The sequence below is a fragment of the Chiloscyllium plagiosum genome, chromosome 28 (assembly GCF_004010195.1).
Source record: "Chiloscyllium plagiosum isolate BGI_BamShark_2017 chromosome 28, ASM401019v2, whole genome shotgun sequence".
NCBI classification, from domain to species: domain Eukaryota; kingdom Metazoa; phylum Chordata; class Chondrichthyes; order Orectolobiformes; family Hemiscylliidae; genus Chiloscyllium; species Chiloscyllium plagiosum.
The window spans coordinates 18,580,324-18,595,730 of record NC_057737.1 but is presented as its reverse complement, the minus strand read 5'-3'; the positions used below and the strand labels follow the sequence as shown (position 1 = coordinate 18,595,730).

The 15,407-nt window shown below is 41.0% G+C and overlaps 1 protein-coding gene across 1 annotated transcript in view; it reads left to right on the top strand.

The window, feature by feature from the left end:
• Positions 1 to 1,835: 1,835 nt before the first annotated feature.
• blmh (bleomycin hydrolase) overlaps positions 1,836 to 15,407 on the top strand; it is a 91,588-nt gene continuing 78,016 nt past the window's right edge. Inside the window, exons 1-4 of the mRNA XM_043718428.1 lie at positions 1,836 to 2,126; positions 5,528 to 5,725; positions 12,933 to 13,042; positions 14,237 to 14,390. Of these exons, the coding sequence (XP_043574363.1) occupies positions 2,117 to 2,126; positions 5,528 to 5,725; positions 12,933 to 13,042; positions 14,237 to 14,390 (472 nt within the window). The 5' untranslated portion in view covers positions 1,836 to 2,116. The remainder of the gene's footprint in view (positions 2,127 to 5,527; positions 5,726 to 12,932; positions 13,043 to 14,236; positions 14,391 to 15,407) is intronic.

Genomic DNA, 15,407 nt, shown 5'->3' with positions numbered 1-15,407 from the left:
CACCCTCTGTCTTCTACCTTTGAGCCAGTTCTGTATCCAAATGGCTAGTTCTCCCTGTATTCCATGAGATCTAACCTTGCTAATCAGTCTACCATGGGGAACCTTGTCGAACACCTTACTGAAGTCCATATAGATCACATCTACTGCTCTGCCCTCATCATGTTGACTATCCCTAATCAGTCCTTGCCTTTCCAAATACATGTACATCCTGTCCCTCAGGATTTCCTCCAACAACTTGCCCACCACTGAGGTTGGGCTCACTGGTCTATAATTCCCTGGCTTGTCTTTACCGCCCTTCTTAATCAGGGGAACCTCCAGTCTTCCGGCACCTCACCTGTGACTATTGATGATACAATTGCTGGCCCAGTAATCACTTCTCTAGCTTCCTACAGTTCTCAGGTACGCCTGATCAGGTCCTGGGGATTTATCTACCTTTAACTGTTTCAAGACATTCAGCACTTCCTCCTCTGTAATCTGGACATTTTGCAAGATGTCACCATCTATTTTCCTACAGTCTATATCTTCCATATCCTTTTCCACAGTAAATACTGATGCAAAATGTGGGCGGCACGGTGGCACAGTGGTTAGCACTGCTGCCTCACAGCGCCAGAGACCCGGGTTTAATTCCTGCCTCAGGAGACTGACTGTGTGGGTTTCCTCTGGGTACTCCAGTTCCTCCCACAGTCCAAAAATGTGCAGGTTAGGTGAATTGACTATGCTAAATTGCCCGTAGTGTTAGGTGAAAGGGTAAATGTAGGGGAATGGGTCTGGGTGGGTTGCGCTTCGGCGGGTCGGTGTGGACTTGTTGGGCCGAAGGGCCTGTTTCCACACTGTAAGTAATCTAAAAAAAAATTCATTTAGTATCTCCCCCATTTTCTGTGGCTCCACACAAAGGCCACCTTGCTGATCTTTGAGGGGCCCTATTTTCTCCCTAGTTACCCTTTTATCCTTCATGGGTGGGTTGCTCTTCGGAGGGTCGGTGTGGACGTGTTGGACCGAAGGGTCTGCTTCCACGCTGTAAGTAATCTAATCTAAGAACAATGTAGTATCAGGCACAACAAGTCACAGAGTATTTATTAGCTCTGAGTTGGGTGAAATCATCATTGATTGACTGTAAATCTGATGTTCCTGGAAAGGTAAGCAGCCTTTGTTTAGTCCCAGCAACAATTGCAGGGTCTTTCTTTGCTCTTTCTTCAGTTTTCCCATGGTTAATATTAACATTTATTATACAGCTACATAAGCTTTACAGCAAGTGATACCCCCATGGGAAGATGTTGTGCTACACTGGGTGTTAGGGAAGGAGCAGTGACGCTCAGTATGGATAACCTCCATAGCTTCATGCTTGTAGCTGCAGTTACAGTAATAGTCAGTCCGACTGGCGATGATGCAAATTGTTAATGTATTTATGAATGTGAGTCGAGTTCCAATTACTACTTTGTGGCCTTAGCTTTTCCTTTCCCCTCCTACTACCTGCACTGTGAAGGGTTGTTCCTGGTCGCCAGTGTTCGACCTAATACTCAGCTGGGTTTGAAATATGCTTTCCATGGAATGGAAATGATCCTTGGAAAATTTTGAAATTTTGGAAGCTCCAGTACATGCGAATGAATGGAAGTACTTTCCGCCCTTCCTATTATGGGAGTATCCTTCAAAAGCATTCAAAATGATCAAATAAATGCCTACTTTTTGTCGATTCTTGCAATTAGTTATGGATAAAGGTTTATTTGTGTTAAAGTAACACTGAATTGTTAAAGTTTTATGTTATCTCCCGCAGGCAAAGTGCATGCAGCCTCTACACAAACAGAATACATTCTGTCGTGAGGGTGTGCCACAGTGTTGGGTATTTTCAGTCTTTGCCATTTCAGCGAAATGATAGGAGCTCCATTTCCAAAGTAAAGGCGGTGTAGGTGGTCCCCACCCCGCAGTTAAATAGACTCCGGGGCTCAACCAGCTCCTGACAGATACCAGGCTGCACTCAAACCTCTCCAGTGCCTCAAGTTGTCTCAGTTTCCTGTTTCCGGTTATTCCTGTAAAACGCTGCAGCCGTTCGGACTCCTTAAAGTTGAGGAAATCAGCGTCTCCTGCAAGAAGGGATCTTTTGAGTTGCTCTCGTTATAGGATGCCGGCAGGTGAACCCCTTCTCCGAGCCCAAGTGGCAGTCCCTGTCCGCAGCCCGTCTGTGTTAGACAGCAGGAACTGAGGCACCCCTTTGTGTCATCCCTGATCCTGCTCCCTGTCTCTGTGTCTGTCTCTATCTCTGTGTGTGTCTCTATATGTGTGTCTGTCTGTGTGTGTGCGGAGATGTGCTTGTGTCAATGGCAGCTCCTGCTGCAAATGTTGCTTTCCTTTACCCCGGCAGACCGGCTGCTTCTGTTGCAAATGGAGCTCGGCAAATGCTGAGTCAGAATTAAGGCCTGCAGGCAGTAATAAGCATTTCTCAGACTTGTCGGGGGATACAGCATTTTCTTTGTATTGAATTCCCGGAGCACTGTTGCTTCTCGAACCTGCATCGCTCTCATTTTTTTTTGCAACGGCCAGTGGCGTTAGCTTTCAAAGGGATAACGCTGGGGGGGAAGAGCAAAAAATTAGAGCACTAAAGAGAGGTGGGGGTATGGAACAAGTTAGTTTTCGGCAGTGCTTCCTTTCAGCTGGTCAATTTGCAACTCTGTTATCAGGATCTTTTGAAGTTGGGAGGGGGAGTGGAAGTGTTCTGATCTGGGATCATCTGAGGACAGAAAGAATAGGAGCGAGGAACATTCTCTTTAGGATGTGGTTCTCCATGTGATGCATAATGGGTCAGACCAGATTTAGAATTAACAGCGAGGCAACAGCATTCAGTGCAGACGTGAGGAAGTTGCTTTCAATCAGCGACACTGTGAAGTTATGCTTGAACAGGAATCTCTGCGGGCCCGGTGTTCTGATACATTGAGAGTATGAAGGTGTTGTACACTCATAGATCTTGGCGTTCCGAGAGGTTTGAAAGAATCCCACTTTCAGAAACAAAATGCTGGAGCTTTCTTCAGACGTGTTTCCGAGATTTCCCCATGTGCTGTACCTGACTCGCTGAGTAATGAATGATGTGGGATTCTGGTTAGACATACTCGTTTCCAACTTTTAAGAATTTACCAGCTTCTCTTAATCCCTTAAATTTGTCAGAACAAGTTACAGCCTGCTTCTTCCCGTGCAAGCAAACATTTAACCGTGTGATAAATCTTAATTATTGCCAAGCAACGTCTGCAAACACTGAGAATAACTTCCGGATGTGTGGAGTTTGTTTCTTTTAATTTATAAAGTTTAGAGGTACTTTTCCTTTTTTTTTTATCTGCTTCGTAATCCCATTTTTTTTTCCTTTTTTGTTCTCCGTATATAATTTGACATTGAATTAAATGTCGTAATATTAACTTTCTGCTCCAGACTGCAATGCATATTGATACTTTTGTCAGTCTGATCAGTTAAGGGGATAGACACTTGCATGCCTGTTTACACCTCATTGTAGGGAGTATCACATCAATCTCAAATCGCAGTGTTACAATCTGGTTGTCAAATGGCAATGCATGCTCGCAGTTTAACATTGGTGTAGTCCTTATAAACTATTATGTGACCTTTGAATAAAATAAAAAAATATACTCGTAGCAACTAGTTTTTTTTTAAAAAAACTAGTTTACTTACCTCTTAATTCCCAGATATTCCTTGCACAACAATCTTAGTAATGAATTAATTATATAAAAAACTTTAATGTCTCATCATGCTACTTGATAGATAACTTTTTTTTTGCAGTTGAATATTTCCAAACTATGACTGACTTATTATTAGATTACCTGAGATCATAGTGACCTGCTGGCCACGCTCTTCATATGATGTTTCAGATCATTTGATTTTGAGTCATTTATTTTGTTAGATGTAAAAATGTAGTCTAATAAAATTTGATATGTCTCCCGCACTTCCTTCCCCAACCATTGATCATTTCCAAAATGTGGAGGAATTCTCAGTGTGCTAAGAAATGCAGTCATTTGTTTATTTGGCTTTGCAGAAGACACCACCTTTCTATAGAATTCATGACAGACACATGGACAATTGAATGTATTTATAGTGCACTGACAGATGAGTGTTGTCTTAGTGGGAGAGGCAGCACTGAGGCTACGTTTATGAATGTGCATCAACAGTTTGCAAGGCACTGTTCCTGATAAAGCAGTCCTGGGGGAGATTGTGGCCCAAGATAAGGCTATAGGGCTGATTCTGGAACCTTCTGTTTCCATCTAGCAACATTGCAAGCATTGCAAATTTTTCCTTTGTATATTGTGATGGTTCTTGTAAGGTGTTGCTCATTCCAAAATTTGTTGCTAATTAAATCCAAAGTTTTCTGACAACAAATATTTTTGTTTTATTTAGAACTAGGTATTTATTTTATAACTCTTGGGGTAGAGGAGTCCAGAACTACAGGGCATAGGTTTAACATGAGAGGGGAAATATTTAAAAGGGACCTTACGGGCAACTTTTTCATGCAGAGTGTGGTGCGTGTATGGAATGAGCTACCAGAGGAAATGATGGTGGGTGGTACAATTACAACATTTGAAAGGCATCTGGATTGGTATATGAATAGGAAGAGATTAGAGTTTAGATATGGGACAAGTGCTGGCAAATGGGACTAGATTAATTTAGGATAGTGTATCTGGTTGGCAAGGACGAGTTGGCCCGAAGGGTCAATTCCTGTGTTGTACATCTCTATGACTATAAAAAAACTTGAAACATCATGTGAAGTTTATGGTCAGCAGTAAGTCATTGCAGGTCACTGTGCTTTCAGGTGACCTAGCAATAAAAGGCAGACCCTGGAAATATATATCAGCTACATCATGAAAAAAAGTAGTCTATTGAGATGCTAATGAAAGATATTTATAAGTAAATGTAATTTTTTCAGTCATTTGGTACCAGCCTTTTTAAAATCTGAATGAATGGTTAAAGTTAAATCGGATCTAAATGTTGTTGCATTTGGTTATTATATGTGAGTTGTTAGAAGCTAGCTACAGTTGATCTATCTATAGATCCAAATACGTTCACATTGGGATAGAATTATGTCAGCATATAGTGGAAATTTTGGTACAGGTAGAAAATCTTACACAGGCAACCTCTTGATCCAAACTTCCAAATGTAAATTTATTTCAAAGAACCGTGATGAGATTTGAAATGTTAGCTCTGTTTCTCTCCCCACAGATGCTTCAAAACCTGTTGAATTTCTCAAGCACTTTGTTTCACAGTATGCCATCCTGGTAGACCTAGGTCTGTACTAAATGCTTAAAATTGCAAAAGAATTGCCCATCCATTTCAAGAAACTTAATCTGGTTTGCATCATTCCAAGATCCAAAACCATTGTGCAGTCTTAGCATGACATTCAGAGCATAGTTCCATGCTTGCTATAGTTAAGTGATAGAATATAACCAATAAATCCAATGCTTGTTAACTAGTGTTGGAAAGAACTTTATGCATTTTTCTGCAAGACATCTAACCTGACTGTCATTTTTGATACTTTTCATAGGTCTTTGTCCAGAGAAGTTGGTGGCTTTCACCAAAAACTTCAATGATGTGCCACATTATAACCTCGCGCAGAATATTGCAACCAGCGGTGATCTTTTGCAAGCTTACCTTCAGAGAAAAGTTGTTCAGGAAACATTGCAAGTGTTCAAACATGTCATTCCTGCTGAAGGAAAGCCAGTTACAAACCAGAAAAATACAGGTAACTATCATTTAATTAATTATTCTGCAATAGGTAGACACAGAGACCTGAACCTTTTACTTGGAATATTTAAGTTTTATGTCCAATAAATGCTTTGTGATAATAATGAGTTGATATTTATTGTAAGTATATCCTAAATCATACTAATTATGCAACACAAGTATGCTGAGAAGTGGCAGATGGAGGTTAGTTCATATAAATGGGAGGTGCTCCATTTTGGGAAAGCAATCTTAGCAGGACATATAACTTAATGGTAAGGTCCTAGGGAGTGTTGCTGAACAAAGAGACCTTGGAGTGCAGGTTCATAGCTCCTTGAAAGTAGAGTCGCAGATAGATAAGATAGTGAAGAAGGTGTTTGGTATGCTTTCCTTTATTGGTCAGAGTATTGAGTACTGGAGTTGGGAGGTCATGTTGCGGCTCTACAGGACATTGGTTAGGCCACTGTTGGAATATTACGTGCAATTCTGGTCTCCTTCCTATCGGAAAGATGTTGTGAAACTTGAAAGGGTTCAGAAAAAATTTAAAAAGATGTTGCCAGGGTTAGAGGTTTTGAGCTCGAGGGAGAGGCTGAACAGGCTGGGGCTGTTTTCCCTGGAGCATCGGCTGCTGAGGATTGATCTCATAGAGGTTTACAAAATTGAGGGGCATGGATGGGATAAATAGACAAAGTCTTTTCCCTGGAGTGAGGGAGTCCAGAACTAGAGGGCATAGGTTTAGGGTGAGAGGGGAAAGATATAAAAGAGACCTAAGGGGCAACGTTTTCACGCAGAGGGTGGTACATGTGTGGAATGAGCTGCCAGAGGAAGTGTGGAAGCTGGTACAATTGCAACATTTAAAAGACATTTGGATGGGTATATAAATAGGAAGGGTTTGGAAGGATATGTGCCGAGTTCTGGCAGGTGAGACTAGATTGGGTTGGGATATCTGGTCGGCATGAACGGATTGGACCGAAGGGTCTGTTTCCGTGCTGTACATCTCTATGACTCTATGATCCTACTTGTACTGCTGAACGTCTTTCCAACACTTGTAGATCTCTAGTTCCCTATTGCTGTTTACTGTCTGGGAAAGAATTCTAAAGTCAATATGTTGATTTTAAGTAACATAGACCTCCCCAGCCACTGACAAATGGTTCGCAATGAGTGCTGAAGTCAGCTGTGGCCTTGGTTTATATAAGTGTTCTGGGAGAAAAGATTATACCTCTGTGTCCAATGTTATCAAAAGGAGGTGTCTATATTTGCCAACTGCACCTAATGTGAGGTTCTTGACCTGGAAAGTTAACTTTTAGTTTCTGTCTGTAGTTACTGCTGGTATTTCCAGAATCTCCTGTTATTTCAGTATTTCAGCAGCATTTGACTTTTAATGTAAGAATGACTATTTGCCTCCTTTATGAAATATTCTTAAAATGTAGTGAACTCTGTTCAACCCCATCTGAATCTGGTACAAAATGCTTGTGCTGAAGCTGTACAGGGCTTTGTCACATCTTCAATTAGCTCAGCCTTCAACAATTTGTCATCTCTTAATATCCAGGCTTTTTTTTTCCTACAACCCCAAAAAAATCAAGACATCAAGGAATATGGAGATAGTCTGGGAAAATGCTTCGTGGTAGAAGAGCAACCATGATCTGTTGAATGGCAGAGCAAGTTCAATGGGTCGAACGTTCCCCTGCACCCCCGGCTCTTTTTTTCCTATGTTCCCATTATTTTTAGCTTCAGTTGCAAATATTCTTGATGCTAAACACAAAACATTATTGTAACTTACTTAGGGAACTTGGCCTTTTTTTTGAACCAGCGTGATTACAAACCTCCAGAGTCAATGCTCCAGTTGTAGGAATAAGGACAGGATTGTGTGAGGGGTGAAGCGTTTTGCAGATATTTCTATGTTTCCCTTTTTATTCAGTAATGGGATGTGGCCATTGCTGGCTGGGCAGCATTTATTATCCATCCCTAGTTGCTCTTGAGAAGATGATCGGATGCTGCCTTCTTGAACTGCTGCAGTCCATGTGCTGTTGTAGACCCATGCTATTGTGGAGGGAATTTCAGGATTTTGATCCAGCAACACTGAGGGGATGGTGATATATTTCCAGGTCAGGATGGTGACCAATAAAATGAGTAATTAGTAATTAATCTCAGTTCTGCCCACCAAAGCTATGCAAACTTGTGTTTGGTTAGTGAAAGCACAAGCAAGGTAGTGTCACTTCATTTGCTCTGGACTTGTGCAACACCTCTGTATGTTTACAGAAACAATGGAGAAAATGCGCAATAGGTTATAAAATGTGTACTCACAATGAGAGCTTTCATATATTAGAACGCCTTAACACTGGAAGTGACAAGGAAAGCATTGAGATCTTTAAGGGCTATGTTATGGCAGATAATAGAAGATAATCACATTGGTCAACAAGCTGATAATAAAGGCTGCAAACCTGTACACTCGCTGAGGAATTAAATGGGAGAGATTAGATAAAGTCTTTCCTACCGGATGATGAGATTGCAAAGTACAATGCCACATGCCATTATTAGCACGGGGGCAATTAATATTTTTGAAAGGTAATTAACTGGAATATTCCAGGAAACTAGAAGTGTGCGAAATAGAGAGTTGATACTAAATGGTGCATGTGAAGAAAATAATGGTATAAATTTGATAGGTTATGAACCCTGTTTCTGTGGAGTTAGTATACTGTGACATCACATAGGAAGCAGTGGCCATTTTCATTCCCATGTCATTTTTCAGGTGATGGGGCTAATTGTAGCTCTGTTATTGTCATTTGAGAGCAGCTACCTCAACACATTTTGCTGGTCACACTGATTAGACTTCCTAAGCGATGGGAGGAGGGTGTTGGCTGAAAGTAGCCAATACAGTGGTTGGGCTACCATTTACTGCTATCTATTGGCACAATGTTTTCCTAACTGCCTTTCAGCAACTAATCTTGAGGTCTCTATTGGGTTTCATTTTATGGTGTGAGGTCATTTTAAGACTTCTGCTCAGGTGCTAGAGCATTGATGTCTTGTGATTTTTGATAAAGGGTAATAATTCATCAGCAAAGCTTTAATTTACCATTTAAGGATCACCTTGCATGCTGGTAGACAAATTAATAAGCGTCAGATCTAATGCTGACAATAATTCACTAAATTTGTTCTTCAAATCCAGCACTTTAACTTACCCGTCAATTTGAAGTTTTCACCATTAGTTACAGACAGTGTCGACAGGCAGGAGGCTGGAAGAACACAGCAAGCCAGGCAGCATCAAGAGGTGGAGAAGTCAACATTTCAGGTGTAACCCTTCTTCAGCACTGGGGGAGGGTGTGGGGGGAGCTGCAGATAAAAGGAGTATGGGGGTGGAGTGTTGAAGCGGGAATAGGTGAAGACAGGTCGATGGTATGACCTGGTCGGTCATTGGGAGGAATGAATCCGATTGGTGGAAGGGAGGGGGAGAGGCTAGGAAGGGAGTCGGAGAATGAGAAGGGAATTTGAAGTTGAAGAACTCAATATTGAGTCCTCCGGGCTACAGGCTGCCCAGGCAGAAGATGAGGTGGTGTTCCTCTAATTTGCGGTGTGCTTCATTGTAGCAATGGAGCACACCTCCAGTTCTGAAAAAGGATTACACCTGAAACATTGGCATCTCCATCTCCTGATGCTGCCTGGCTTACTGTTCTTCCAGTCTCCTGTCTGTCTATTTTGGATTCCAGCATCTGCAGTTTTTTTGTCCCTAACCCAGTTACAGACAATGAGCATTTACTAATTGAATCACTTGGTTGAATGGTATATGTTTTGTTAAAACTGATTTTAATTACCCAAGTTACAGCTCATCAGAATTTGTTATTTGAGATTTTTGTATTAGAAATGCTCAGCAAACATATTGTCTGTGTGGATTTAGCCTTTTACCCTGTTATCTCAACATAGGGACTGGCCTGTGATTTTCTGTCTCTAACCTTAGTCACTGTGATGACTACGGTAGCCATGTTCATGTTGGCATTGTTCAAATCGAAGTTCCACTTCAAGCATTATCCTTATGCTGGGCACACATTATGCCAAACAGGCGAGTGAAGCTTGAAGGATTTTAAGTTACCTGAACTTGTTGCCTTGTCAAGTCCTTAAAAAGCAAAGATCCCATGGCAGCACTCATAGCTTTTCTGAGGATGTGACATTGTGGATTATGAGCAGAAAAGTTTGCTATGTGATCTGTGTGAATCAGCTAAAGTGTCTCATGAACTTGTTATGCATGTGAGTCCGTCAGGAATGCATTTTGGGTTATTTGAAGAATGAGACAGGTATTCACCACTGAAATAAGGGAGTGAAATCTGCTAGTGCTTTTGTTTCTCAGATAGTAAACTAACAGCTCACGGGGGTGAATACTCTCTATAAAGTTACAGAACACAAAAGACTTGTTCAATTGATTCTTCTCCCTCCCCAAATTGAATGCAATAACATTTTTAATAAGGGTCAGTTACAACTTATGGGACTGTTATGGACCGGATCAGAACCTCCCAAAATATACAAAGAAGGTAGCCTCGACCCTAACTTTTTTCTTATTTTAAAGACAAACATGAAGTGTCTGTTCCCGATGCGATGTGACTGGTCAAACTACTCTGTTAAGCAAACCACAATTTATGTAGTTAAAATACAACCAAAGAAAGGAATTTAGAATAACTTAACTCTGTTGGAAACTTAAGAGAATAATAGATATATACTAACTAACTGTGCCAATGTAATAACATCCTGTAAACACACCTCTTGGCCAAAAAAATGGAAAATTCAGAGTCCCATTCTCACTTGCAATTCTGCAATCCAGGAAGAAGAAACATCAAGGGAAAATTCAGAGAGAGTAGCAGCTAGGAGACATTCACTGAAGCTCCCGATATCTTCTGTTGGTATGTGAGAGCTGGCCACACCCAGGCTGCTTCCATTGCTCCATCTTTTTTAAAAAAAACCGTACGCAAGACCTCAGAAGCTGTTTAGTTTCTTAGAGAAACTAAAGTTGTCTCTGCCCTACAACCTGTCTTCAAAAGAAACTAGGACAAAATAACTTCTTGAAAACCTCAGTATTGTCACAAATAAAAAGTACAGTAGTGAAATAGATCTGAGATTTGCTGAGTGACAGGAAGGTGGTCAGTGAATGGTGTATGACTGGAGGAAGGTCGATAGTGAAGTTCCTCAAGGTTGGTGTTTTAATCTTACTGATGTCGATACCCAGTTTACACCATTTCAAAACTTGTGAATGATATGAAATTTGGAAGCAATGTGAACAGTGAGGAAGATGGTGTAGAACTTCAAAAGAACATTGGATAGGTTGGCAGAGTGGGCAAGCAAGTGCAGATAAAATTTAATGCAAAGACTTGTGAAGAACATGGCAAAACAATTTTTTTATAAAACTGATACGGTTCTAAAGAGGGTTCAGGAATAGAATGACCTAGGTATGAGTACATAAGTCATTAAATATGGCTGAGTATGATTATAAAGCAAACTGTATCCTATTTTAAGAAGGGCATGTAGTACAAATGCAAGGCGGTTAAGTTGACTTTGTATGGAACTTTGGCTTGGCCTCTTGGCAGATTGTGCAGTTTCCAGCACTACATTTTCTTTAAAGATGACAAGACACTTGGGAATGTCCAGAAAGGAGTCACAAGAAGTTTCATTGAGACAGATTGGAGAAGTGTTTATACAGAAAGCGATTGGAATCTTGAAATCATTCCCTGAGAGCATGTCTGAAGCAGGTTCATTCAAGGCAATTGGCTATGTCTGAAAGTCGAAGAGGAACCGTCCTTGGTGGGATGAAGGGCTCTATGGTCAGCTTGGGGGTACCGCCACCGGTCAGTCAGGGAGTTCATCTGACTCCAGTTCAGTGAGTTGGCCACATTCAGTCAGGGGCTTAGTCTCACCAGAGTCTGGGGATCTGTGCCCTTGCCATCTGAGGATTGGGCCATGGTCAATCTTGCAAGCCAAGTGCTACCAGACCAGAACTATAGGAAGGTCATTTGGGGTGCTTTGGAGGCATCAACCTGGATGAACATCTTTTTCTTGCAGTGAGACTGAGAGGAATTGATTATGATGGAAAAGGACTGAAGAGCAGTTTTTGGTGATGCATGAGCAGGAGAGATGGGGAATTGTCCCCAGTGAGAGTGTGGGAAATGCAGATGGCAGGTAGGGTTAGTATTTTAATGAAGAGTACATGATGCATACAATAGTGAGAGTTGTCGGTTTTGAGCCTTGATGGGATGTGTGAGCAGTGGCTCACCTGAAGTGAGTGATAGCCCTGTGAGGGAGAGGTAGCAGAGAGAAGATGAGATTTTCCGACACTAGTCAGAATCCTTGACTAACAGGGACACAGCGTTGATTCGAGCCACTGTCTGGCTGCAGACAGTGTGTGTGGCCTCCTGTGACAGTCAGTAGGAAAATGATTGTCATCCTCTACACCATACCGTCCACCAGAGATCCAGCTCCCTCTCCATGAAACAAAGTCCAGGTTTTCCTTTCCAAGCCCTATCCTTGGCAATAATGGTCAAGCACTGCAGTGCACAGGCCAGCTCCTGACTTGCAACCTTGGAAGTGGTGTGCAGTTTGTTTTTAACATAATATTAACATGGTGCACACCACGGGGTCCTGGCAATGGTGAGCACTTGCACCTTCTACTCGTAAAGCACATCTGATTCCATAAGGAGGCACTGAAGAGTCCAGCTGCATAATTAAAGAGGTGAGTCGTGGAAGTATAAGGTTGCTGTGAGTCACAGCCACCCAGGCTCCATGAATCTCGCTCAACAAAATACCTCAGCCCAAAATGGGAAATTTCTGGCTGATTTTTCTTTTGACTTAGTGTCATATTCTGCAATATCTTTTGGATGATACAGCAATTCCTTTTTTTTTGTTAGATTTTAGAGCTTTATATATTTTTTGAATTTTAAAAAAAATGCTCTGTCAGTTTAACTCAACCTAACCTGATTGAAGAGGTCAACATGTGATTCATACTGATAGCTCTTTGAAACCACCCACCCAGACATGGGCATGAATGGTTTGGGGATGGGTTTCCCTTTGAATTCCAGCCTCGCTCCCTTTCTGAAAAAGCAGAGTTGTTGATTGACACTTTCCTGTCTTTGATAAATAAAATATAACCCATCTGAGTATGGATGCTCACACTGATCAATTTTTCATTGTTTTCCTCACTCTTCATCCTCCATTATTCTGCAAGATTCTGATTATTCCTATTAACCTTTTTTTAGGGCGGTGTTGGATTTTCTCTTGCCTCAATGTGATGCGGCTTCCATTGATGAAGAAATTTAACATTGAAGAGTTTGAGTTCAGTCAATCCTACTTGTTCTTCTGGGATAAGGTACCCTAAAAATCATTGTATCCGTAAAATGTATCTAATGTTTTTAGTGAAATGCTTTGGAAAGAGGCAATATAATCTTGTGTAATTTGTGTAGTGTATTGTTTACATCCCTAGAATCAGTATAAAGTAACCATGAAGATATGACAAGTGATATGTGGAAGCTCACTGACTTGTCTTTTTTTTAAATGTTTAACTATCTATTTAATGTTAAACCTTGCAAGTGCTTGAGAATAAAGAAGTACCCCGATGCAAATTTTTCAGATACGTTACAGTGATATCAAGTTAAGATTACAATTTAGGTTCTTTGATTTTATGCTGTACGTATTTACACAAAATCCTTCAAAAAATTTGTAATTCTCGCAAATTATTCTATAAACTCTGGGGTCCTCAATTTTAAACCTTTTTTCTTCTGTCTGTCTCAGGGTTTGAATTATGTGTCAGAGTATCATTTACCATTTAAAATTCTGTAGGTTTATTTATGAACTGTTGTTTTTGTTTTGGGTGGTATCACATTCCTGCAGAGATTTTGCACGTTGTACAACTGCTAATTTTTGCATGCTTTAGAGAATCCATGCAAAGATTCACATGAGTTGGTGTAGGGAGTCTAGGTGGTTTGGTAACATGTGATTTTGCACACGTACTACAGCCTGAAGAATGATGGTAGAAGCTTCAACTTGCTGTCTACCACATTCTGAGCTGGTGCTATCTAGCCTCTGGGAAACAGTACAGTGAAAGTAGGAGTCAAGTGAGTGCACAACAGATAAGGAAGGTTTGAGGTAGTGTATCTTAGATTAGATTACTTACAGTGTGGAAACAGGCCCTTCGGCCCAACAAGTCCGCACTGACACGCCGAAGCGCAACCCACCTAGACCCATTCCCCTTCATTTACCCCATCACCTAACACTACGGGCAATTTAGCATGGTCAATTCACCTAACCTGCACATCTTTGGACTGTGGGAAGAAACCGGAGCATCGGCAGAAACCCATGCAGACACAGGGAGAATGTGCAAACTCCACACAGTCAGTCGCCTGAGGCGGGAATTGAACTGGGTCTCTGGCGCTGTGAGGCAGCAGTGCTAACCACTGTGCCACCGTGCTGCCCACTATAGTGATATTCTTGGCCATTGTAAAAACCTGTGATGTTGAGCCATTGCAGCAATTTTGAACATAAGTAAATATTTCCTTCTTCACAGATTGAGCGTTGCTACTACTTCTTGAATGCATTCATTGAGGTTGCTCAGAGGACCGGTGAGAAGGAAGAACCTTTCGATGGTAGACTTTTGCAATATTTGCTAATGCATCCTACAAATGATGGAGGCCAGTGGGATATGCTTGTCAACCTCATTGGTAAGGCCCATTTTATTTTTCTTGTTTTTAAAACTGAAGTAATTATTATCTTGTAATAGGACAGAGGCTCCTCAACCTCAACAATAAATGACTTGCACTTTAGACTTGATCGTTTAACTGCAGTAAGACCTATAATAACATATTACTAAGGGGAACAGGCAGGGTTGGTAGAGAGCATCTAGTTCTGAAATTTGGGAATTCTAGGACTGGAGACATAGACTGCAAACTAGAACCAGACCTTTTCTGGAGTAAATCGTTTTTTAAAACTTCCACATTTAAGTGGCAATAGAAATTTGGAATTCTCTTCTGCAATCATCAATTCATGCTAGATCAGTTCTTGAGAACTGAATGGTAGATTTTTGCTTGCCAACAATGTTTATGGTCATGGAACATATATGAAGTTGGGTCCCAGATTAACACTGGTTGGCTGAAGGGGAAAAGTGGCCAACTGATGTCCCTATAAGTTGCTGAACACAGGAGCTGATATTGACTCAGTAAGGGAACTCTGGGATTTGGGTCAACAGGCAACTGATTGCTTCAGTGTAATTTTTTAAGGAAATGTACATTGAAATTATCTGCACTGAGAGCCAAGGAGCAAAATATTGTATAGGCTGAAAATCTAAAATAAAAGCAGAAAATGCTGGATGTGCTCAGCAAATCATAAAAAATTAATATTTCAGGTTTGTGCATCTGCACATAGTAGAGAAGTGAAAGAATGATTGATTGAATTTAGAGAAAAAGGAAAAAAAAACTTTTTAAACTTTTTTTTTAAAAAATCTCCAAGAATGGGACTCCACACTTGTAATGGTCAACATAATTGACATTGAACATTGACAGCAGTAATTAATGTTTATCAAATTGTTAACAATGGACAAGACTTGACTTTCTGTGACAATCTTTGAGGAGAAAGTGAGGTCTGCAGATGCTGGAGATCAGAGCTGAAAATGTGTTGCTGGAAAAGCGCAGCAGGTCAGGCAGCATCCAGGGAACAGGAGAATCGACGTTTCGGGCATAAGC